Source organism: Podarcis filfolensis (genome assembly GCF_964270895.1).
Source record: "Podarcis filfolensis genome assembly, chromosome: 11".
Classification (NCBI taxonomy): Eukaryota; Metazoa; Chordata; class Lepidosauria; order Squamata; family Lacertidae; genus Podarcis; species Podarcis filfolensis.
Genome location: NC_139613.1, coordinates 61,265,641 through 61,291,032, shown reverse-complemented (window position 1 = coordinate 61,291,032; position 25,392 = coordinate 61,265,641). Strand labels below are relative to the sequence as shown.

General features: G+C 43.0%; 1 protein-coding gene across 17 annotated transcripts in view; it reads right to left on the bottom strand.

Annotated features, from left to right (window-relative positions):
* The window catches only part of TRPM3 (transient receptor potential cation channel subfamily M member 3), a 418,048-nt gene that overhangs the window by 113,552 nt on the left and 279,104 nt on the right, over positions 1-25,392 (bottom strand). For 14 of the 17 annotated variants that reach the window (XM_083576479.1, XM_083576463.1, XM_083576474.1 and 11 more), the window contains exons 6-7: positions 20,970-21,141; positions 12,293-12,467 (exon numbers count right to left, since the gene is read on the bottom strand). In XM_083576479.1, the coding sequence (XP_083432605.1) occupies positions 12,293-12,467; positions 20,970-21,141 (347 nt within the window). Of the gene's footprint in view, positions 1-7,298; positions 7,622-9,889; positions 10,637-11,132; positions 12,468-20,969; positions 21,142-25,392 lie in introns of those variants that run through there. The other 3 variants (XM_083576469.1, XM_083576471.1, XM_083576470.1) reach the window with 2 other exon arrangements.

Here is a 25,392-nt window from a genome sequence, read left to right as displayed (position 1 = left end):
GCAAATGTCAAAGAGAGTCATATGTAGCCAACAAACAGCTTACACCAATATTTTCAAACTGTGTTCCTAGGAGAACTGGGGTTCCTTAAAAGGCATCTTTTGATGAAAAGATGAATAATGGCAGGCCAGGTTCCCTGGAAGAAAGCTTGTCTACCTGTATTACCAAACCTGCCTTGAAATACACAGCCAAGAGGGAGAGTCAGGGTCGTTCTAGGACACATTATCAATTTTCACAGCGAGTTACCTAGGCTCTATCTGACCTGGCCAGGGTCCTCCTGCAAATTCAGCTGTTTCTCAGCAGACAATTGATGTGGACCCTAAAGGTAAGCAACTTTAAAACCATGGGCTTAAAGTGATGAAAAGTACAGCTATTTTACCTGCAGTAAAACTGTAGTTGTTCACCATGTGAATAGCACGCCTCCATTTCTTGCTGAGTGTAGCCTTTTGCAGAGGGGTTAAATCAGCAGACATTCATGAGCTAAGAACAGATTTGTCGGACCCATGTCCTTATTTTGGGTCGGCAATCAGCAGAGGAAAAGCCTATGCTGGTTTCTTAATTTCTATTGCAGCCACTCTGCCTAGTTTCATAGAAATCACAGGTGTAGTTAATTGAATAAACTAGATTGGACTAATTTTACCAAATTAGGTGATATGTGCAAAGGGAACCTTAAAAAGGTAGCATGCTATATTTTCAAGTTAAAAAAGAAAACGTTTCACGTGCCATGGAGTGGGAATGCAGAGTGGTCAATAAAAAGAAGGAATTGTGCCACTCCATTGCCAGAGGTGGCAGGGAGCATGCTGGGTAGCGCCATGCTGGCAGACCTGTCATCCAAATAGCTGAATCCTGACTGGGTTTAAAGGCCCCACAACTGGGCAGAACAGCACAGGTACGTAGCAGCTTTCAATTTGGTATGATAAGGAAAAGATAGGTTTGGTAGCTGAAGAACTTTCAAGCCCCACTGAAGTTGGGCCTGAAGCTGCTTTGCAACTGGCATTGCCCAACTTCCGGCTCACTGAGCCTGCGGGCTTCTCCACACCTCCTCTTGTTCTGCCCAGGAAAAGCACTGTTAGCTTTTGGAGCAAACGGTGATGGGGTGTTCCACAGACTGCTCTTTGTTCCAACTGAAAGCTAAAGAGTGGGTTTTCCCTGAGAAAAGAGCGGCGCCAGGGGAAAATGGCCCAGTCCAGGCCTAGAAAGCTCTGGTCAAGCGGAAAACCGCTCAGACCTCAGCTTTCTAGGGGCGGGACAAGCAGAAGTGTGGATGAATCCTCGATAGAAATCAGGGGTGCCAACTCCTAGGGGCTCAGCCCTTTTGGGGCCCCCAATATTATTATTTTTTGGGGGGGTGGCCCCTAATGTTCCAAATGATCGGGAGGTGGAGGAGGCTGAGCACGGAAGCAAGCATGGCATGGATTCCCTGGCCAGCAGCTCCTCCTGCTCCTGCCACATAAGGGAAAGATGGGCAAAGCACCCCCCTCCCGACTGGTGGCGGCAGCAGGAGGAAGAGGAGGCCGAGCACGAGCCACCAACATGGAAGTCGTTATGCCACCGTGTTTGGCTCTGCTCCTGGCTCCTCCGAACATCCTGATGTCACATTCATGCCATCGATCTTCAGCACAACCTGAGGCCTTTTATAAAACCAGATATTATAAATTGTAAGTCTCCAGTGCCCTTTCTCCAAGGAAAAATGACACTGTAACACTGCCCCAGAACCTCCATCATGTCTGGAAAGTGAGAAATATGAAGCAATTAACCACCTGCCTGGAATTATGTAAGAGTCTCTCTCTCTCTCTCCGTGTGTGTGTGTGAGAGAGAGAAAGAGGGGGGGGGCACATATTTTGAAACCAGGCAATATCCCAGTGATGGAGCATGTCCCCCAAACATGTGGTGCAGAATTCTTCAAAGTAGTATTTATATCACCAAGTTTCTTTAACCTGATACCTAGGTTTTAGAAATTTTACCCCCCCCCGGGGGGGGGGTATCCTTTAAACAAACTAGAGAATGCTCTAGGTAAAATCATACTGGTTAGAGGCAGAGATGGGCTGCTCTTTTGCAGGCAGGCCATTTGCATAATTTGCTATGTGACCTGCCACTTGGCTTTTTGCCTTCATGAAATAAACTCAGTTTATATTGTGACGCTTCTAGGCCACTGGCAAGACTTAGCATTTTCAAGTGCAATTTCTTGGTGGTTCATTGAAGCAGAAATAATTGTAAGCAGGAACAGATTGAGGGGAAGCCTTCTGTTCTTTTATAAAACAAAGTGTACATAACTAAAGCACAAACTGGTCTCTGCTGTCAGCTAAGAGGCTGCACCCCCTGCCTCCCAGAAAGAACTTCCAGGCAAGGAGGAGACCCACGGAGCCTCATCCGCTGGTGCTTCCCCTTCCATCTCCATTTCTCTTTTGCCCTTTTACATTGTGCCATTAAACAATAATGAAGCACACTTTGTGCAAGTTCAAGTAATTTAGGTCAAAGATCAACATACTGAAATCTGATTATGCTCCTCCAAATTTTAGGAGCAATCCATTTAAGGGGTTTTGCAATCTACTTGTTTGAAACACAACAAAAATGTAACACCCCCCATGTCATCCATGTTAGTGGTATGGAAGCATTTAGGCAAAAATCAGTGACTGAGCTTTTAAAAATTTCATTAACTGCAAAAAAGTATCCATGTTTGTTCTTTCTTTTTTGGGTGATGGATTTCACCTTTTTTGGCCGATGTGTAGGTGGCCATTCTAATTATATAATGCTACAACAGCACACTGAGGATATAACATTAAAAGTCCATCAAAAAAGTGCATTTACACTGCATATTGGCTAAAAGTGAGAATGTACCCTTATTTCACTTATTATGCTATTCAATACATATACCTTTGCAGCATTAAAATGATAATGTGTACAAAAGCAGTAGAAAGACTATACCAATGGAAAAAACCAATACCTACTGCTTAGAAATATTTGTGTAGCCATACTACTTTTGTGATGACTTTTAAACATTTTCCTTTCACTGCGGATCTTCATGTGAACCACCCTCATGCTACAATTACTGTTACTGGTATGGATCCTGCAGTATAGTTTGGCAGCCTTTCCCCTGACCTTCCTCCCCTGCCCCAACGATGCAAGTTGGCTAGATTGGCCTCTTACTTAACTCACATTAACTGTCTGCAGAGGTCAGGTGGTGTGCATGCATATAGACCAAATAGAAATATATCTTTGTATTTCACACACAACCATGTTTGCTATCAAGGGTAGCCTTTTCAATAATGGCTCTTTGTTAAGTATATCTCTATAGGTATTTCTCTCAGGGCCAACCTAGATGCCACATTTCTCATTGCTGCCCCCCACCGCCACTGTTTGTTTTGTTTCTTGAAATACATGTCATAACTGAGAACAAAAGTGTGGGTGTGAGAGAGAGACAACAGAGACAGAGGGACTGACTTTAATTCATTCTAGCCAGACTAAAATACCCAAGATTCCAAACAGGGATGGGTGAATCTATCAATTTTGGTTTCTCTAAGCTTCTTTTATTTGTTTATTGAATTTATATTTTATAGCATTTATATTTCACATTTTCCTCCAATAGGCTCAATAATCTCCACAACGACCTTGTGAGGTAGGTTAGGTTGAGAGGCAGCGACTGGCCCAAGGTCACCCAGTGAGTTTCATGGTCGAGTGGGGATCTGAACCCTGGTCTTCCAGATCTTAGTCTGACTTTCTAACCACTACACCACACTGGCTTATTTCCATATCAGTTTGCAAGCATTTTTAAAAAATATATTAATTAAAAATTCATCCATAGGAATAGATGGGGGAACATGCACCCCTTGGCTGTTTCACGGGGACAGCTACATTATCTGGCTCTCTAGACACGGCAGTCTCACTCTTGCTTTCTGGACTGATCTTCTGGGGAAAGCGGCCTCTTCTGCTTTGTATATTTGTGAGAGTGTTTTGGGGGTGTTTTTCTAAGGGAGGGGTGGTGCAGAGAAAGACACCCAGACAATTCTTCAAAACTGCAAACTTTTGCCACTTTTGGCTTTGGCTGCCCCCCCCCCTTGATTGCAGCCTCTGGCAGACTTTTCCCATTGGTCAGTGCAGTGGCGGAGGAAGAGGAGTGTGGGGGGAGCACACTGCCTCCAGCAGCGCAATCCCGGTGGGTGTACCATGCCCCCAGGATGCACGCCAGCCCCACAGGAAGCTCTGCCACTGGGTCAGTGATGCTTCAAAGGAAAAAGCCTATGATGCTTCTACTTTTTTTGTTCTGTGCACTTTTCATATATTTTGAAGTATCTGATTTCTGGGACTCTTTGCAGGCTTCCCCTTCACCAACACAGTTCCACACACCCACTGAGTGCTTTTGCCTGGTTGGGGCACATTCTGGGACTTTACTAATGCCTCTTGCTTGCCTGGACAGAGAGATATGTCTAGATATCACTGACTTTTCTGTGGCCAGAATGTAGCCTACAATACAAAAATGAGGGTGACAATACAAAAATGAGGGTGACATACAAAAATGAGGGTGAAGTCCAACTACTGGCTAACTAGGTCAGTGTTATCTACACGCAGTGGCTCTCCAAGGTTTCAGACAGGGGTCTCTACCAACCCTGCCTGAAAATGCCAGGGATTAAATCTGAGAACTTTGGGAAATTGCTCTCTGTGCACTAGTCAAGCCAAAGGAAAGCTACAGTAATGCTTGTTGTGAGACAAGTCTGAACGAGAAGGAAAGCATGGAATGATACTGATCCTTCATCCAAATTCAATCTTCTCCCAACAATCATCTATATCTATATATCTATCTATCAATATAATATCTGTGTTAGCAAGAGTGTTGCTTGGGTGAAAGCAACCAAGAATTAGTGAACAGGGTGGATTTGGGGCCATATTAGTTCCAGGACTGTGAAGTTTCTGTGTCAGCTGCTGCAACAGGATATAGTTGAACTGGAGGTGCATAACGGAAGTACAAACAAGAGCACGTGGGGGAACTGACCTCCAGTCAGGAACCTCTTCAGTTCTCCTACATATGAAATTAAAGCACTTTGGAGTTACAAAAAGCCTCATGGCAATTAAGCATTTTGGAACCCCTGAAACACTGAATCTGGAGGGGAATGTGCAAAATGGTCTTTGCTAAATGCTTAGGTCAGTGATCCCAGCTGTAACTCAAAAGGCAAATAAGAGCTTAGAAGTAGTTTCTTTCAATAACATCACTTTTTAACACAAGAAAAAATATTTGCAGGACCAGTGGCTGGATGAGTTCATTATTTCATTTGGCAATCTAGTTCTACGCCAAACACACTAGAAAACAAAAATCCCAGTAGAATGGCTCTTTTATTTGCTCTGGCAGATTCAGTAGACAAATGACAGGACTTTGGCATCCTTCTTTCTTACATGGAAATCTCTTTTGAACTGATGCCCTGCATCAAAGAGGATAATGTACACAGCACTAAATTGCATTGCCATCTTTCGGCTGTGAAGCCTGCTACACTGTAATGAACAGATGAGTTGCAGGATCTGGTCCACAGCCAATTCTAAATCATTTAGTCAGTTGTCACCAGATGACTTCAGCTTTTTCTTTTTCTTTTTTTGTCTGAGAAAAGCAGTAGCAACTCCCAGTTCTGTGATTCTATTCACAGTGGTTTTTCCTGATGAGGTTTGGAAATATAAAAAAACACAACACTATTTCATATGCTTTCCCCTTGTCTCTCCATCCTGCTGCTATTTATTTGCACCTCCAGAGCAATCCTTTAAAGTCACCACATGAACTTTTCTTTAGAAAGCCTCAGAGGTAGAATTGGATGCTCTGAAAATAACTATATAACTATGGGTTTCCTTTGTCCCTTTGGTACCATCATGTGTGCAAAAGGAAATATTGCAACAGGATTAGCAGAAAGCAGTGAAGACACATTTGTGAAATTAAACAGTGTATCCTCACAGAGCTCTTCCTTTCATGACATTTAAAACTTTGTGTCAATGGAACCAAATTGCTCGAAGTTATGCATATTCACATTATTATTTTTTAATGTTGTGTGCCATTATTCCACATCCAAGATTCAGGTCCTTCAAAGAGCTATGATCTCTGACAAGGACTGGAATGACACACAGCAATGAATGGGAAGAAAGGCATGGAGATTTCAGAGAAGTGAAGTGTGTCTAATGGTTAAAACGGACATGCTTGGAAGACCCATTGATAATATTCATGGAAAATTAGGTGTGTGGGAAATCCCTCTGATCAGGCATGAAACACTGAAATTGATTACAAAGCCAGTTGAAAATGCTCAGTTGTGGATTCACATCTCTCTTCTCTCAAACACTTGCATGCGTGTATACACTCAGGTGCATGGACGCACATATGTGGCTTATCCACACTTCCTCTGGTTCCACTGCTTCCCCCAGGGAAAACTGCTCTTTTGTGCTCAATCATAGCAAACAGCAATTTGGGTTTTCTCCAAAGGAAAGGGCCCAGGGGGAAAATTCTTGGACGTGTGCTTTCTAAGCACAAGACAAGTGGCTCTCCATTGGCTGGGACTAATCCCTGCAATGTCAGTGACCCGAGACAGAATGGGGCCGTTGTAGGCCTGCTCCATCACCAGAAGAGGAATAGGAGCATGAGGTTAGGATATGGCAGCCAGAGGAAAAGAGGCCACTGACTACCATACTGATCACTAGGCAACCTGCTTCTGGCTGATGGTTCATTCCCAGTCTTCTCTCAGCAACCATGATAGTGAGATACGTAAATAAACAGCAGTGTAAAGAACATGGACAGTTTTCAGGACCCTCAATTATGCACCATCTTAAGAGAGGAGGTGGGGGGTGTATACAATGCTCATAGTCTTTGTAGGCAAATTTTTAAAGCATAATGTGCATATATATGCATATGTGTGATTGATACACCCACACATACCAATATGGCGCGGGGGGCACTGTGGGTTAAACCACAGAGCCTAGGGCTTGCCGATCAGAAGGTTGGCAGTTCAAATCCCATTGCTCAGTCCCTGCTCCTGCCAACCTAGCAGTTTGAAAGCACGTCAAAGTGCAAGTAAACAAATAGGTACTGCTTCGGCGGGAAGGTAAACGCCGTTTCCGTGCGCTGCTCTGGTTCGCCAGAAGCGGCTTAGTCATGCTGGCCACATGACCCGGAAGCTCCCTTGGCCAATATAGCGAGATGAGTGCCGCAACCCCAGAGTCGGTCATGACTGGACCTAATGGTCAGGGGTCCCTTTACTTTCTATAAAACGAATGCATAATTAAAATACACAATAACAAATCCACAGGATTTGTTATTAAAAGATATTTTAATAAAAGATAAAAAATATTTAATTAAAAATATACAATAAAGCAAATAACCAGAAAGCATAACAATTAAAACAGTTAAAACAATAAAACAGTTAAAACAATAAAACCAGAAGTTCCGTTCAGGGGGAATGCCTGCCTAAATAGGTGACTTTTCAGAAGCTGGCAGAATGGCAACACCAAGAGGTCCTCTTGTATTTCTTGTATTGCAGAAATGAATCTTTGCCCTTTAAGTTATGGTTATACACTTGACTTTGCTTATGTATTTTGTGCACATGCCTGGTATTCTTCGAAGCGCTTTCACATCCCAGGAAGAGGCCAACCAATGTTGATGACCTGGTTAGTGGGGTAGAAGTGGAAGGATCATTAGGCACGAGTGATCATGCTCTACTGAAGTTTACTATACAGCAGAAAGGAGCAGCCAAGCATACTAGGACTCAATTTCTTGACTTTAAGAAAGCCGACTTCATAAAACTTAGGGAAGTGCTGGGTGAGCTCCCATGGACAATAATACTAAAAGGAAAGGGAGTTCATGATGGCTGGGAGTTTGTTAAGAGGGAGATAGTAAAAGCACAACTTCAGGCAATACCAATGAGACGGAAACATGGAAGGTGCCTAAAGAAGCCAGGGTGGCTATCTAAAGAACTTTTAACTGAGTTAAGATTAAAAAAGGATGTGTACAAAAAATGGAAAAGGGGGGAAACCACCAAAGAGGAATTCAAACCAATAGCCAGCACGTGTAGACACAAAGTCAGAAAAGCTAAAGCACAGAATGAACTCAGGCTTGCTAGAGAGGTTAAAAGCAACAAAAAAGGCTTTTATGGGTATGTTCGTAGCAAAAGGAAGAACAAAGAAACAGTGGGGTCACTCAGAGGAGAAGATGGTGAAATGCAAACAGGGGACACAGAAAGGGCTGAACTCCTCAATGCCTTCTTTGCCTCAGTCTTCTCCGATAAAGAAAACAATGCCCGACCCTAAGAATTTGGAGCAAATGATTCAGCAGAGGAAACACAGCCCAGAATAACTAAGGAGATAGTACAAGAATACTTGGCTAGTCTAGATGTATTCAAGTCTCCAGGGCCAGATGAACTGCATCCAAGAGTATTAAAAGAACTGGCAGATGTGATTTCAGAACCACTGGCAGTCATCTTTGAGAATTCGTGGAGAACAGGCGAAGTCCCGGCAGACTGGAGGAGGGCAAATGTTGTCCCTATTTTCAAAAAGGGGAAAAGAGAGGACCCAAATAATTACCGCCCAGTCAGTCTGACATCAATACCAGGGAAGATTCTGGAGCAGATCATTAAGCAAACAGTCTGTGAGCACCTAGAAAGGAATGCTGTGATCACCAATAGTCAGCATGGATTTCTGAAAAATAAGTCATGTCAGACGAACCTGATCTCGTTTTTTGACAGAATTACAAGCCTGGTAGATGAAGGGAACGCAGTGGATGTAGCCTACCTTGATTTCAGCAAGGCATTTGACAAGGTGCCCCATGATATTCTTGTAAAGAAGCTGGTAAAATGCGGTCTTGACTATGCTACCACTCAGTGGATTTGTAACTGGCTGACTGACCGAACCCAAAGGTGCTCATCAATGGTTCCTCTTCATCCTGGAGAAGAGTGACTAGTGGGGTGCCACAGGGTTCTGTCTTGGGCCCGGTCTTATTCAACATCTTTAGCAACGACTTGGATGATGGACTCAAGGGCATCCTGATCAAATTTGCAGATGACACCAAACTGGGAGGGGTGGCTAACACCCCAGAGGACAGGATCACACTTCAAAACGACCTTGACAGATTAGAGAACTGGGCCAAAACAAACAAGATGAATTTTAACAGGGAGAAATGTAAAGTATTGCACTTGGGCAAAAAAAATGAGAGGCACAAATACAAGATGGGTGACACCTGGCTTGAGAGCAGTACATGTGAAAAGGATCTAGGAGTCTTGGTTGACCACAAACTTGACATGAGCCAACAGTGTGATGCGGCAGCTAAAAAAGCCAATGCAATTCTGGGCTGCATCAATAGGAGTATAGCATCTAGATCAAGGGGAGTAATAGTGCCACTGTATTCTGCTCTGGTCAGACCTCACCTGGAGTACTGTGTCCAGCTCTGGGCACCACAGTTCAAGAAGGACACTGACAAACTGGAACGTGTCCAGAGGAGGGCAACCAAAATGGTCAAAGGCCTGGAAACGATGCTTTATGAGGAACGGCTAAGGGAGCTGGGCATGTTTAGCCTGGAAAAGAGGAGGTTAAGGGGTGATATGATAGCCATGTTCAAATATATAAAAGGATGTCACATAGAGGAGGGAGAAAGGTTGTTTTCTGCTGCTCCAGAGAAGCGGACACGGAGCAATGGTTCCAAACTACAAGAAAGAAGATTCCACCTAAACTTTAGGAAGAACTTCCTGACAGTAAGAGCTGTTCGACAGTGGAATTTGCTGCCAAGGAGTGTGGTGGAGTCTCCTTCTTTGGAGGTCTTTAAGCAGAGGCTTGACAACCATATGTCATGAGTTTTCTGATGGTGTTTCCTGCTTGGCAGGGGGTTGGACTCGATGGCCCTTGTGGTCTCTTCCAACTCTATGATTCTATGATTCTATGAGCATGCATATGCGCAAAGTTGGAGTGAAAAGCCTGTTCAGGGGGAGAAAAGGCTACGGCTGGCCCTTGGTGTTATAGGGTAGGTGGCAGTGATTATTTGGGTTGGATAATATAGGGCACTAAAGGTAGGGTAAGGGCCAAGGCAGGGACCAGAGTGGAAGCAACAAAGATACAAACCATCAAGTAGCTCTGGTTTTATCCTCAAACACCATCTCATTAATCATCCCCTCAAAGACATTTCCCTAGAAACCACGCTCCATTCTCATTCATGTATTAAGTTAGTACCTTTGTGTCTTCCTGCAAGAAGGCAATTAAGGTACTGAAACAAACAGCTTGGTACTATCGATTCTAAGCAGAGATGCAACTACCTGAGCTGTGAGCAGGACATGCTCAGGACAGCCAAGTGCCTAACAACTAGAAAATGTGGCTTGTCTTGGAGAGATCTTGAGGATCCTTGAACCTGTAGAGTTGCAGCTGTCTGTCTGTCAACAGACAGAAATATTTAAAATAAAATAAAATAAAAAATATTTATTTGTCTGTGCCTTAGGGGATGACTGACTGGGGATGATGGCCCATTATTTATTTTTGGTGTGGTTTTACTGTTTTTAGTAATTAAGAGATATTTCCTGGTTAATACATTCACCAAGGGCCAGCACTAAAGCAGCAATGTGGATTCATTTACTCCACAAATGAAATGAATTAAGAATTATAACATACTTTGTAAAACTTTCACAGCATTCTGTCCCAGTACTTACCATGTTTTTCGCCCCATAGGGCGCACCGGCCCATAGGGCGCACCTAGTTTTTTTTTGGGGGGGGAAATAAAGAAAAAAAAATATTTTCCCCCCAGGTGCGGGGCTGGGGCAGGGGAAGCCCGAGCTTCCCCCGACCCCAGCCCCCAGAACAGGCTGCTATCCGCAAGCCTAGGGAGCCTGGCGGGAAGTCGCGCCGGTCTCCCAAGGCTTGCGGAGAGCTGCCCGAAGCCCGGGGCGCGCTCCGCTGCGCTCCTCAGGTTTCGGGCTGCAGGCTGCTGTCCACTAGCCTTGGGAGCCCGGGGGGAACTCCCATGGGCTCCCAAGGCTTGCGGATAGCTTCCTGAAGCCTGGAGAGCGAGAGGGGTCGGTGCGCACCGACGCCTCTCACTCTCCAGGCTTCAGCGAAAGCCTGCATTCGCCCCATAGGACGCACACACATTTCCCCTTCATTTTTGGCGGGGGAAAAGTGTGTCCTATAGGGCAAAAAATACGGTATTTTTGCATTTTATACTGTTTGCAGCTAAAATAGCGTTTTGATTTTAGGCTGGCATCTTTAGCGTTTTCAAGCAGGTGATTCAACATCTACAAGGATGTGTTAAGTGATGCAAACGTTTTCTTGAATGGACATAGATGGAATTATAGGAGATGTTCAAATGAAGTGGAAAAGCACAACTGGGAAGTAAAAGGCTAGCTTTGAGAAAAACATTTTCAAGAATCTGTTTTATTATCATTCTAGACAAACAAAGGTTTCATTTGCTTTTTGTGTCATTGCTTTTCTTAGTGATGAAAGCACTGCAAAGGTAGGTCTGCATTCTGGACACCTGAGGGCATTTTCATGAAGGAGATGACAATGAAGATGGACTTGGCTAATGAACAGAGCAAAACTATTAGATTGGTAAGGAAGAACAGAAGGAGAACATCCTGAACTGGTGCACAATATATTATACTATTTTTTGTTCACAGAAAGCACAGCATTCAATGCTTGCTGGCAATAATCCTACTTGGGAGTTTCTGCACCACAGTCACCAGAGGTCTCAGGGGATTAGCATACATTGTCCTGTTTAACTCTGCAGGACATCTCTTTAGTGTTTCTAGAGCAAAGGTTTGGCCTTTGGCCATCTTAATTACAGAACTGGATATATCCCATTGCAACACCTTGAACAGTATGAAGAGTATAAAAATGCAGTATTTGCTAGTAAATAGAGAAATACTTTATTGCATTTGGCTCCACAGAGCAGTAGTGTGGGGCAATAATGGAGGTAGCTGACCTACAGGAATATCAGCAGTCCTTAATAACCCAGTTACCAGAACCACAAAAGCAACATGTGTATTCTATGGGAATGGTCAGCAAGAAGTATTATATCAAATAATATAAAAAGATGACTTTCTGTGTGAAAGCAGTAGTTCTAACCTGCCAGCTACAGTTAAACCTCCAGTCAGGCAGAAGAAAATAAATGCATGCATGATATTGGCGTCTTCACTGAAGTGATTATGGAATTATGGGTTATGTTAATGGGCGGTATTGCTATAATGAGCTATAATGTTTATCCCCAATTAATACTTCTGCTGTTACTGAAATAAATCAACATCAAAATGCAAATGATTCCAAAGAAGGATTTATCTTAACAAAGTATTCTGGCAAGTGACTCACCCTCCTTCTTCGGAGTACTTGTGACCAAATGCCAGGATGTCTGATGCCCGCCCACTGCCATCACAAACTACAACAGGAACTGGAGGAGTGTCACGTAAATATTCAAGGACGATGGAAATTACGTTGGGTCCTCCTTCCACAATGAGAGCCACCACTGGGACACCTTGCCCAATCCCTGCAGAGAAACAAACAAACAAAACAAAAACAAAGCCAGCAAATCAAAGAAAATACAGAAAAAAAGGAAACAAACTGAAATGATGGACTACACAACTAAGACAAAGTAGCATTATGTGACCATCCTATCCATCTGTATTAGACTCCAGATTACATGCTGAGGAGGAGACTTTGCAAAGGATGGTATAAATGAATTCCTCCACAGTCACTAGGGTGGAATTCGGCCATATCCCCATACAGCATCTCTGGGGAAAATAATCTCCCCCTCTAACATGTATTAATAGATGGTGTCGTGATGTCATGCATTTCCCCTGCTCCTTCCCCTGCTGCTCTCTTGGCTGTCACTGGGCAACCACGACTGCAAGAGAGTGGACGATGGAAAGATCTGGATGGGGATGATCCTTTCAGAAGCAGACTTGTGTGTTTCATAATGTGTATTTGGAATTTCACTACAACTTTGATGACTGTTTTTTTCTTAAATTAAGGAGATTAGATATTTAGGGACTCAGTTTTCATATGGAACAACAAAATTATCTGCACCATCTTAAATATGAATATATTAAGCACAATGTATGTAAAAGTTACTATAGGTATAAGGACCCAGGTGGTCCCCTGGTTCAGGAGTCCTGGTTTCTAGACACTTGAGAAGTACTGGCCCTGCAAAGTTAGGGCAGCCCATGTCTGCTTAGCTTTGCAAATGTGCCAGCAGTTTTATTGCTGCATGTCTTTTGAAGTATGTAAGCAAGACAATTATTCAGAAACATGAAATTCTGAAGGTGAACTGAAATGTTTGCCTCTTATAGAAAAACATTCCATAGTAATAGCTTCTCTTTATTCATATATTCTTTTATTTCCAAAGTGCCGCTTGAAGTGAGGAGCATAGAATGTCACTGTGGATGCAGCGAAATCTTCTTTCCCAAAGAGTATTTTTCTTGCCATGATCTTTCATTACAGACCCTTCAGACCTTTAGTTCCACTTATTTGCCTCTGTGAATTTCTGTGCTTTTGCATGCATTGTATTAGGAGCCTTATAATTTGTATAGTACTGAGACCAGGATGCTTCCCTTCCTCCAACCAAAAGTCATTTGCAATTAAATCTTGTCCTGAGGCTCCTGTTTCTTGATATGCTTCAGCTCCCAGGTATTCAGTTTGCACTTCTGCAGGGCACATTAATGGCAGTGTTGACAGCAGCATTTGCAGGGCTTCTGCCCCAGGGGCAGCTGGCAGCTTGGCTCCCCGGGTAGCCCTCCGAGTGACAAAGGAGTCACCAAGGAGTTTGCAGGTGTGTTTGTGTGCATTTTGTTTTTCTAAAGGAAGAGTTGTTCCCACAGTCAGATGAAGTGAAGTCTGTTTAAACACAGTTACACAATTGCACACCATGCAAAAAGGGAGACAGCCATACACTTTCTGGCTACTCCCTGTTGCCAGCCTAAGGCAGCAGACATCACAGCAGTCCTAGGCCTGTTTCTACCATGAATCAGAATGCTGAAAGGAAGGAATCTCCATCCTCTGGATTCCCAATTTTTGCCCTGAAGCAAACATTGTGACAAACCACGGTCCTCTATTATGTTACTGCAGAAAAACCCTATGGCAGACGCTAAAGCTAAAAATATCCTATAAATGACACTGTAAAGCCTACCCATTTTTGCTAGACCTCTGAGCAGTTGTGTATCATTAAATGAGGAATTCATAGGAGATGCCTCAGAGAGGCTCAGGTTCCGAGATGCTCTGTAGAATGGGATGAAATGGCCCAGAAACATTATTTTAGAAATCAAGCTTACTTTTAAGGATTGGCTGACTGCTTGCTGGAGTTTGAGTTGGACTTAAGTGGTCTGGGACTATAGGCAATGGGCCAAAAGATCCAGGAATAAGCTGATTTCAATTAGGCAGTTTAAAACTTGGACCATCTTGGCAGTGAGTCCTGGGGGAACTGCTCCCTGCCTTGCAGGCCTTTCCCACAGCTAAGGCTGCTGAACAGACACTTGGGTTGGGGTATTGTTTAGGGGTTTCTGTTGCTGATTTATTGCCCTAATTGTTTAAAATGTTTTAAACTGTTTTTACCTGCTTTTTATGTGCTTTTAAATTTGGTGTTTTTTGTTTTTGTTTTAATTAAGGGATGTAAGATGTGCCTGTGAAGAGAGGAGCTGGGGAGAGCAGGTGGGGCCCCAATCACAGTGGTTCTGAGCAAGGGGAGCTATGGTGGGGTGTTGATATGACTAAAATCAAAGAGCAGCATGGTAGACAAAGGATGTTTCCCCCAGATCAGCAAATGCATTATATTTTCTGTGGCACTGCTGTATTTAAAATGCTCTGTAAATGTATTATCAGAATGATACCCCATAAACAGCCAATTTCAAAAGGAACTCATGATGCCAGGAGTAACTCTGGTGGGACAGCAAGGTGAGGTTCTGGGTGTAGCAGGGATTCCCTGAGTAGCTGAAGTTTATCAGCTTAGCCAACTGGAGAGGAAGATCTTTAAAGCTGCATGATCCTGTTGCTGATAGGTCACATAATCTCTCTGCCTGTCTGTTATTGGTTCATTGCCTGGATTCAGATCCACACCACACACCCAGGGACCACCCGAGGGTACAAAAATGCATTAAATACTGAAGATATTGTGAAAGGAAGATCAGGACATCAGTCAATGAGCATCCAATGTATTTGATGAAGGTGCAATGGTCAGAGAAGATGCTGGTGATGACAGCTGAACGTCCCTTTGCCTTCCCAGCCCCCTTCATATATTCTCAGGCATAGGATGACAAAGGGAAGCCCACGAGTCACATGAAGAGGTACTGCAGACACTTTACAGGGCTAGAAGTTGCCACTCAACCTGAACCTACCCTACATTCTTCTCCAGTTCACTTTAACCCTCAATCATAAAAAATAAGCTTAGCTTATTGTCTACCTGAACTGGACTGCAAAATACCATATATTGATGGTAAGCACTTGGCTTTGGCAAACTAATGCCCATTATTTACATCAATATACTTACTTCTATGGAGGAGTTGGTTGCATATGGAGCATAAAAGGTCATTTTGGATTATACTTTTTGGACTAATCCGTAGTCACCTTGGCCTTTTCTACTGTCTGCTTGACTCAATGCAATAGTCTAAATTATTCAGACCCCATAATTTGAAACAGTTCTAATAAAGTAAACCAATCTTCCTTTTGTGACTTCAGTGGATGGCAACATTTGAAAGAAAACAAAATTCTCCCAACAAAACCTAGCTGAAACATGCGCTTATGCTACTTATTGCTTATTAGGGCTGTATCTACTTAAAAGAGCTACATGAAAGCAACCTGAACTCTGCACTCTGACAAGCTGAATTCTGCAACCTGTACTAGAATTATGTGGCTTGACCAACTTTGCACTCTTCTGCTTAATGTTGTCTCATATATTCTGTTTTTTTGCTGGTCTTGGGAAAGGCAAAACAACTATGCCAGGGCATTTGAAGCCCTTCTGCCTTCTGACTCCTAAGGTCCTAAGTGTGCCCAGACACTTTCAGTGTTTTAGGAGCTACAAACCTTTAGAAGGAAAGGTTTTAAGTTTCAGGATGTCGAATCCTGTGCCCAGTACCAAATTCTGCATGTGTATTATGATATGGATTATGGAATCATGGAGTTCACATAGCCCTGATTACAGACATGCTCCATCATTTCCAGGACAATTTGCCAATCATGAAATGGCAGCATGCAGCTTTATTTAACATGACCACGGTTTCACATGAAAAAAGCATGCAACTCCTCTCACAAATATATTAATTTTGCAAGGTTTCAAGAAATGGTGGTGTCTTGGAATATTATGGAACTGCTTTTGTTGTTGTTGGATGTTTTTCAATAAAAGATTGAACAGACATTCATCAAGGATTTTTTAGTTATGGGATAGCCTGTCTTGAGGTCCATCACTATGAAACATTGAGTGGCAGATGTTGCCCTAGCCAATTAGTAATAATAAGATGGATAGTTTGACACTAACCAGCTGCAGGTGGAAGTACTTTTATTTTTCACACAACAGTTCAACTGTTTCAAATGTTTCAAGGTTACTTTGTTCCCTTATCTTCCTTTTACATCACAAACTTATGAAGACAACGCTTAAAAAAATTATTTAGAAGGTACTATTTGTTCTCTATTTTCTCAGCAGGCTTACTGTGTTCCACCAGCTGTTCTAAAGAGAAATGTAATAGCTGCTTTCTACAGAGAACAAAGAACAGCATTCACACAGGAAAGTGCATGGCTGCTGGTTGGTTTCTGATTTATGATGATTAGGTTAGGTACTAAAAGTTATGATCCACAATTTTATTCCCACAGAGACTTACACCTATACACTTCCCAGTTCTTTGTAGTTCTTGCTTGCTCTTTCTACAAAGCAAGAAATCAATGTAAGTGTAAAAAAGAATATAGCTATTATAAATACTAACATAATTAATAGTTTGGTCTTAAGAACTGCTGAGCAATCAAAGGTCTGCTTGGTGCTGGGGGTGGAGAATGTGTCTGCCACTATATAATGGGCTAAATAAGAACATTTCACTAATATTGCCATGGAGTTATATCACCCTGCAATCAGATAATTTTGTGTGAATGTTTTGTACTCTGGTGCATAGATCTCTGCAATTACTGGGCACATCACTGCCAAGTTTGCTCTAAATGCCAAAGAGCAACTGCTCGGTCTCATTTAAATATTGTATCCCTGATGACGTGATTTAACACATACATAGGAAGTCAGTTTTTCAGTATCAAAGGCCAGCTCTGGTGTAATCAGGATTCAAACATTGCTTTGTAAAGGAAAAATGCAGGGTGACAAAAGGACTAAAGCAAAAAATAGCACTGCTTCCTGAAACATAAGAGTAAAGTGTGTAAACTTGTTATTTGTCCTCTTTTCTATTGTTATCTCTGCGATTCTGGATGTCAGTTATCTTTCTTCTAACATACAAGGGATATTAATTTCTGATGCTGTTAGACCCTTATCCATGATTCTGGAGGTGAGAGGAGGGACTGAAAATGGCCAAGACCCCCAGAAGCTAGAGTGCTATTTGCTAAGAGTCACATGACATTCTATGGAGAGATCCCATCTAGTAGGATTTAGGCCACCCCAGAGTAGAACATTTTCATCAAAATAGCACCCCCAAAGTAGAGTGATGTGCCTTCTCCATTCACTTAAAAGGGGGCACCAGTCTGTGGGGGCTAACCATGCTCCTAACCAAGCTCAAAGGGGATTCCTCAGCCATGACCCAGAAGTGGGAATTACTGGGAATCCATTTGCTCACCAAACTATAGAGACAAAATGGGAGCCAGCATTCCAAGGAACTACTGACTCAGCTATGCAAAAGTCGGGGGGGGGTAATACAATACACATCATTTGGAAAGATCTACCTTGTTGGCTAGGTGATATCTCCTGCATTCCAGGGGACACAGCTGAGAGCATTTTGATCTTCATTGACAGTGTCACACATTATCACCATGTGCCATTTGCACAGAATATGATAATACATGAAGCGGATGGGTGTGCACACCCAATACACACACATGCAAAATGATAATTTACCCAGGTCAGCTAAACAGCTCAGGAGTCCCTGGGCAGCCTACTCCAAAGACTCATACAAAAGGAATAAAATGCTCCATGTAAAAATCAAATTGGGGAGAAAGGCCCTCAAATGTAAGAAATGCATTTGCTAATAGAGCAGAATAGTGTTCATATTTTCATGCAGATACTTCTTTATTTGTAGAATTTCCTTGCTTTTACAATAATAATTAAAAAAAAATCAGTTACTTTTAACTGACAATGATCATCAAGCAAAAACTTGATAAAAGATCAGCAGCAAACAAACATCCCTTACTGATTTTATATTTAAACAAGATTAGTTCATTCCAAGCTCACTTCAGAAACAGATGCAAAACCCAGACACAATGAAGTTATTTAGTCAGGTCTCTGGATCACTGGTTCTAAAGAAAGCCAAATGATAACGTCTGTAGCCTATGATTCTGATTTAGGAACAGTGTTCACTATTAAAAGGAAATGTGACTAGCAAGCAAGTTCACCATACAGAATTTGTCCCTGGAAGCAATTATCTAGTTATAAGTTCAAAATAACACTTTGCAAAATAACATGAATGTATATGATACCGTGATATTATTACAAACTATATAGTTTATGTATTTTTTTTATTAGGAACAGGATGATCTACACAAGATTTCAGATTTAAGGATTCTGTTCTCTCACCCACCCTGACACTCAGCTCATCTTAGATGCAACTTGCAAAGCTCTTCTGATCTCCCAATAAGACCTTCTTGCTCCACACTGCTACTTCCTGTGTGCCCAGAATGGTTCAGTGGAAATGCTCAAGCAAATTTGACATAGTGACAAAAATTAATTAGATTTAGGTGAGAAAGTAACAAGTATCCAACCAGCTGAGAATTGGGGGGGGGGGGGAGAGACTGTGGGTTGTATGTATCCAATGCAGCACTATGCTAAAGTCACTTAGTGGTATACATCAGCAGAACTCTGTTGTGCAGAAAAAGGCATAAGCAGGCTGCTGGTGACTTTGTTACACAATAGATTGCACAGTCTGTTTTACAGTGAGTTTCTGCGAGCATAACAGTTGCGCTGGATTCCTGTTGTGCAGCATTAAAACTCACCTGTCCACTAGCACAATAGTCTTTGTGCTACCAAACAGAAAACACCGGCTACAGTCCTATAAGAAAAATGCACTGACTTGCTCTCACCCACATCTCATTTTCAGATTCCCAAACACAGGAAAGGCCACAATTCATCAAAGACTAAGTAGTTCCTAGCCAAGTTTCTGCAGCCACTCAGCCTAGTCCCCATCCTGTGGGGTGCAGTGATTGCTGCAGATACTTTTTTCTGAGCCTTACCAGGATAGAACATGAGAACATGAAACTGTCCTGCTGGATCAAGCCAAAGACCCACCTAGCCCAGCATCCTGTTCTCACAGCAGTCAACTACCGGTAGATGCCCATGGGAAGCCTGCAGGCAGAAGGCGAATGCAATAGCACTCTCCCAACTTGTGATTCTCACCAAGTGGCATTGAGAGGCCTCCTGGCTCCAACAGTGGCGGCAGAACCATTGTGCCTACAGTTTGCAGTCTCACATTACCTTATCTCTGGTCTGAAGCTCACACTGTGGCTGAGAATGCAAATGATGATCCCTTCACCTCTGACACAAAAATAAATTTCCCTGGTCTACTCAAAGGGGACAGAGATCCAGTCAAATGTTTTTTTCTTGCTTGCTTGAATATTTTCTCAGCACAAGAGCAATGTTTTAACATGTTATGCATTGTAAGCAGAGATTAGAACGTCTCACTTCAGAAAGCGCATTACAGAGAGTATTTGAGTGGCGTAACACATCATTTTGAAGGTCAGTAGTCAAGACCAGACAACTTTAGTAGTAAAGGCACCATGGTTGGTTTAGTTTTAGCATGGAATTCTCTATAGATGGTCTGTTGATAATACATTTATTTGGCTGTGAAATAGTCTGTGAAAACAGGCATATCAAGCTAAGATAGAATATATACTTGCAGTATGTAATATTATCATCTTTCAAGAATAAGTGCAATATGAGGAATGTAAATTCAGCCAAGCCTATTCAGAAATGAGAAAAGAGTAACGAATCAGCAGTGTCATACTCTAGGAAACAAAGTAAGTGGATTCATTCCAATTTTCAAAAGTACTGAATATAGTACATGCCAGAACGCAATGTGCAGAAATGTCACATTCACTCTTAGCAGTGGCTCCCAGCTGTACATCATCCAAATGTGCCATGTCAAAATGTAAAGCATTTTCACCCAATCAAGCAATATCTGCTCTCTAACATTGGGAGGAAATACTGCAATGGCAGAGATTCCACCTACATTGAGACCACAGTAGACAAATTTACACACAAAAATCAATATAGAGGTAGCAGCAAGTGATGGTGGGAAAGGTGACATAATTTTGTCTGATGAGGCACATCTGGCCATTAAATCCCTCTCAGTGCCTTTGGCAATATGAAAATGGCATTGGAGCAGGCAGTATCATGAAAAGCCAGCTCAGACCGTTGGCAGCAAAAAGAACAGCTCGCACTTGGGAAACTAACTGGTTTAGTGTAGTGTGAGATTTCAGACAATAACCTAGTTTATCAGAGTTTTCAAAGACAATAGCTGAGATTATCAGAGGCAGGAAGAGAAGTGAAAGGTACATAGAAGAAGCGCCCTACATTATAAACTGTCACATCACTGTAATAATACAAAGTAATACAAAAATGCAGGTGATTCCTGTAGGTCACCGATGAAACACTTTACTGCATGACAGGCCCCAAAGTTGCTCTATTGCCCCTATGGGTGAAACTTTCCCTTGGCTCTTTGGATTGTCATTTAGAATTCTGATTGTGAACCTGCCTGTACAATATTGTGGCCTGATCCTAATGAAACTCTTTACTGAGGCCTGATGATGATGAACAGATATATCCCAGTGCACAGTTATAGAACAATGTAGAAAGCAGGCTGCTTACTTGTATTTATCTTCTGGAGTGAGATGTGCTTTTCCAACTGTCTGCGAAGTTTCACTTCCGCACCATATTTTCCTGTGGTCCCATTATCAGCCAGTATAAAGTGAGAGTGCATACTGTTGAGTACCGTCAGCTTACTCATTGGATTGGACATTGTTTGGTATGGTCGTACCACCTGTACATCAGAGGGGGGAAAGCAGAGAATGCAACCATTGTTTGAAATTCCTGATAAAGGATGTTCTAGAGGTAATTCGCTGGTAACAAGCTTCTGCTGAAACAATTTTTGCCAGTACTTGCCAAATTCAATATATGAATATTTGTTTTCTCACCAGAAAAAGAGTTTTTAAAGACATTTGGAAATTTGGACCTGTACATATGAGATCCATTGCTACGCTGACATATCATGTTAGAAATATCAGCACTTCCATTATTCATTTGTTGACCTGCAGTAATAATATATTTAATTATGGAATGAACTTATGAATAAACACATGTGAAATGGACACAGACTAGAAAAAGACATATCTATCCCTCCCTACGTCAGATCAAGGCAAGGCGTTTTCCAAACTGCTCAAGAGGGGGTTCAAACTGAGTCTTGTGGTCAGTGCCCCTCTTACTAACTGCTACTCTCCGAATTGTTTGCCTTAGTTTATAATGTTGCCCTAATAACTGTTGCACTTCAATTATGAGAAACAAGAGTGAGATTATTTCTTTTCCTTTTACCACATTAGCTCCTACATGTTCAATATTGAGGACTATCCCTGCTTCCGGGTCTGGTCTTTATCAGATGGATACTGGAATCAGCAAAGGAGACCCACATGACCTGAAGGTGTTGCTGTGCAATGCCAGGTCAATGATTCATAAGACCACTGCCATCCATGACTTGATCGTGGATGAAGGACTTGCCCTGGCATGTGTGACAGAGACTTAGTTGGATGAAGCAGATGGGTCTGTTCTTGCCGCTGCTTGTCCACCAGGTTTCTCTTACACACAGCAACCCAGGTCATGTGGGCAGGGAGAGGGGGTTGTAGTGATTTTTAGGAAGTCATTAATTTACACCAGGTGTCCTACTGGGAAGACCCAGTTCTCTGAGTGCAGGTTCTGGAAGTTGGGCAATAGGGGGAGTACAGAATTCCTTTTGGTATACCGACCCCGCCACTGCACCTTGGATTCCCTGCCTGAGCTGCTTCAGGTCACGACGGATGTTCCCCTGGAGACACCTAGTTTGGTTGTCCTGGGGGATTTTAACATCCATGCCAACACGACCTTACAAGGGGCCGCTTGAGACTTCATGGAAAACATGGCCTCAATGGGGGTGTCCCTGAATACGTTTGGCCCAACTCATAGTCATGGACATACCTTAGACCTGGTGTTCACCTCTATGGATGTGGATGATTTGACACTAAGTAAAAGTGAAACAAAAGAAGTGTCATGGTTGGAACGCTTCCTGGTGCAATTGGAATTCTCGGTGACCCTTCCCCTCTGCAGGGAGGTGGGATGAATTTGGATGGTCCGCCCCACCACTTAATGCATCCAAATGGTTTCCAGAGAGTGGTAGGGAATGTTTTATCCCATGTTGATGGGCTTTCAGCTGCATTCCTGGTGGCCCGCTGGAATGTGGAGTTAACCAGGGCTATTGACTGTCTGGCTCCAAAGGGCCCTCTCCGATTGCATAGAGCTTGGACAGCCCTGTGGTTTTCTCCAGGGCTGAGGGCGAGGAAGCAATCACTGAGATGGCTAGAGAACCGGTGGCAGAAAACTCATTCTGAATGGGACCGGACACAGGTTAGAGCTCAATGTCGAGCCTACCAAGTGGCGATAGCAACAGCAAATAGGACTTTCTTCGCCTTCAGCTTCACCTTCACCTTCAGCAGTGCCATCAGGGTACGGTAAGGGTCCCAAGATCTTCTGCAATGCTTTTGCAAAGTTTTTTTGCAGATAAAGTTGCTGAGATTTGAAAAGAGGTAGATGCCATCGTGGGAGCAGGGCTGGGGTGGAAGAGTGCCAGATTCCTGTCTAGTCAAGTTGCGTGGGATCAATTCCAATCTGTTACCCCCGAGGATGTGGACAGGCTGCTTGGACGAGTGAAACCGACCACCTGTCTCCTTGATCCTTGCCCATCCTGGCTCATAAAAGTGAGCTGGGAAGGGCTGGGCGATGGGCTCTGTGGGGTGGTGAATGCTTCTCTCTGTTATTAAACCACTTCTTAAAAAAAAAATCTTTAGACCCGGCCAATATAGCAAACTATCGCCCAGTCTCAAATCTTCCATTCTTGGGCAACGTGATTGAGCAGGTGGTTGCTGAACAACTCCAGGCACGCCTGGAAGATGCAGACCATTTGGATCCCTTCCAGTCGGGATTCAGGTCTCATCATGGGACTGAAATTGCCTTGGTTGCGCTGGTTGATGATCTCCGGTGGGCTAGGGACAAAGGTGAGAGCTGTTTCCTATTTCTGCTGGATTTCTCAGCGGCTTTGATACCATCGATCATGACATCCTTCTGGACCGTCTAGAGGGGCTGGGAGCTGGGGGCACTGTTATACAGTGGTTTCGCTCCTTCCTCCTGGGCCGTGTTCAGAAAGTGCATTCTGATGAGTGTTCAGACCTCTTGACTCTCACTTGTGGGGTGCTTCAGGGTTCCATCCTCTTCCCCATGCTTTTTAACATCTATATGAAGCCGCTTGGAGAGATCATCAGGGGGTTTGGGCTGGAAGTTCATCAGTATGCGGATGATACCCAGCTCTTTTAAATCAGAACCAGTGAAGGCAGTAAAGGTCCTGTGTGAGTGTCTGGAGGAAGTTGGAGGATGGATGGCAGCTAACAGATTGAGGTTGAATCCTGACAAGACAGAAGTACTGTTTCTGGGGGACAGGGGGTGGGCAGGTGTGGAGGACTCCCTGGTCCTGAACGGAGTAACTGTGCCTCTGAAGGAAAGGTGCGCAGCCTGGGAGTCATTTTGGACTCACAGCTGTCCATGGAGGCGCAGGTCTGGTGACTGGGAGTGGCCGCTGAGACCACATAACACTGGTCCTGAAAGACCTACATTGGCTCCCAGGACATTTCCAAGCACAATTCAAAGTGCTGGTGCTGACCTTTAAAACCCTAAATGGCCTCGGCCCAGAAGGAGCACCTCCACCCCCATCGTTCTGCCTGGACACTGAGGTCCAGCGCCGAGGGCCTTCTGGCAGTTCCCTCACTGTGAGAAGCGAAGTTACAGGGAACCAGGCAGAGGGCCTTCTCGGTAGTGGTGCCTGCCCTGTGGAACACATTCCCATCAGAAGTCAAGGAAATAAAAAACTATCTGACTTTTAGAAGACATCTGAAGGCAGCCCTGTTTAAGGAACTTTTTAATGTTTGATTCTATTTTTAATATTCTGTTGTGAGCCGCACAGAGTGGCTGGGGAAACCCAGCCAGATGGGCGGGGTATTAATAATAATAATAATAATAATAATAATAATAATAATAATAATATTGTTAGACCAAAGTTCAATTTGGATAACTGTTTTCTCCAAATTTGGAAGCATCCCAAATCTGAAGTATATTTTACTTCCAAGAACATAAGAAGGCTGAGTAAGATTTTTTTATTATGGTTGTTTACAGGAAAAAATTAGCTGCTAGCAGATTCAGTCTTGTTTTTCTATGGCTTCTTGTAACTTACATATTGTTTTCACTTTCTAGTTGAAAGGTAATATTGCTTCCAACTATTATCCTCAGACAACACTCAAAACCACAATGGAAAGGAATCACAATGATGACATTTATAGTGCCAGATAGACTTCAAAAATTATGTCTGAAAGCACATTCAAGCCTGATGTTGTAAAAAACTAGATTTCAATGGGTACATGCACCGAACGTACCACATATTAAAATTACATGAGATATAACATGCAGCCTGATCCTATGTGTGTCTACTTAGGAGTAAGTCCTACTGAGTCTCAAACATGCATGCATGGGATTTCAGAACTATGCCTTCTTAAGTGCTCTTTAAAAGTTACAGTACCATCATAGGAGTCACTTCTCTGTCATTTCTTCCCATGGCACTGCTATACCATCAAAGGTCTGTGATTACATTTATGGGTGGATATAACACTATGAAGCTGTCACCTGAGAAAGATCAGGGAGCAGCTTTGCAGTAAAGATCACTTACTTGCAGGCATCACTGTTGCAGCCATTAAAAGCAGTGCCCAAACATGTTGCAAGAACTTTGACTGACAGATGTCTAATATTTGAAGAGGAGACACTGCTGAGAGAGCAGCTCAAAGTGGGGTGGGTGTAAAAGCAGCTTAAGATCCTAAATCAGATTATTCATGCAAGTTGTTGTTGTGGTTCGAGGACCCGAGCCCCGCGCAGTGGAATGAAACACAAGGACACGTGATATAAGGTTAATGGGCAAGAAAAGGCCACAACTTTATTGATTACAGCAAGT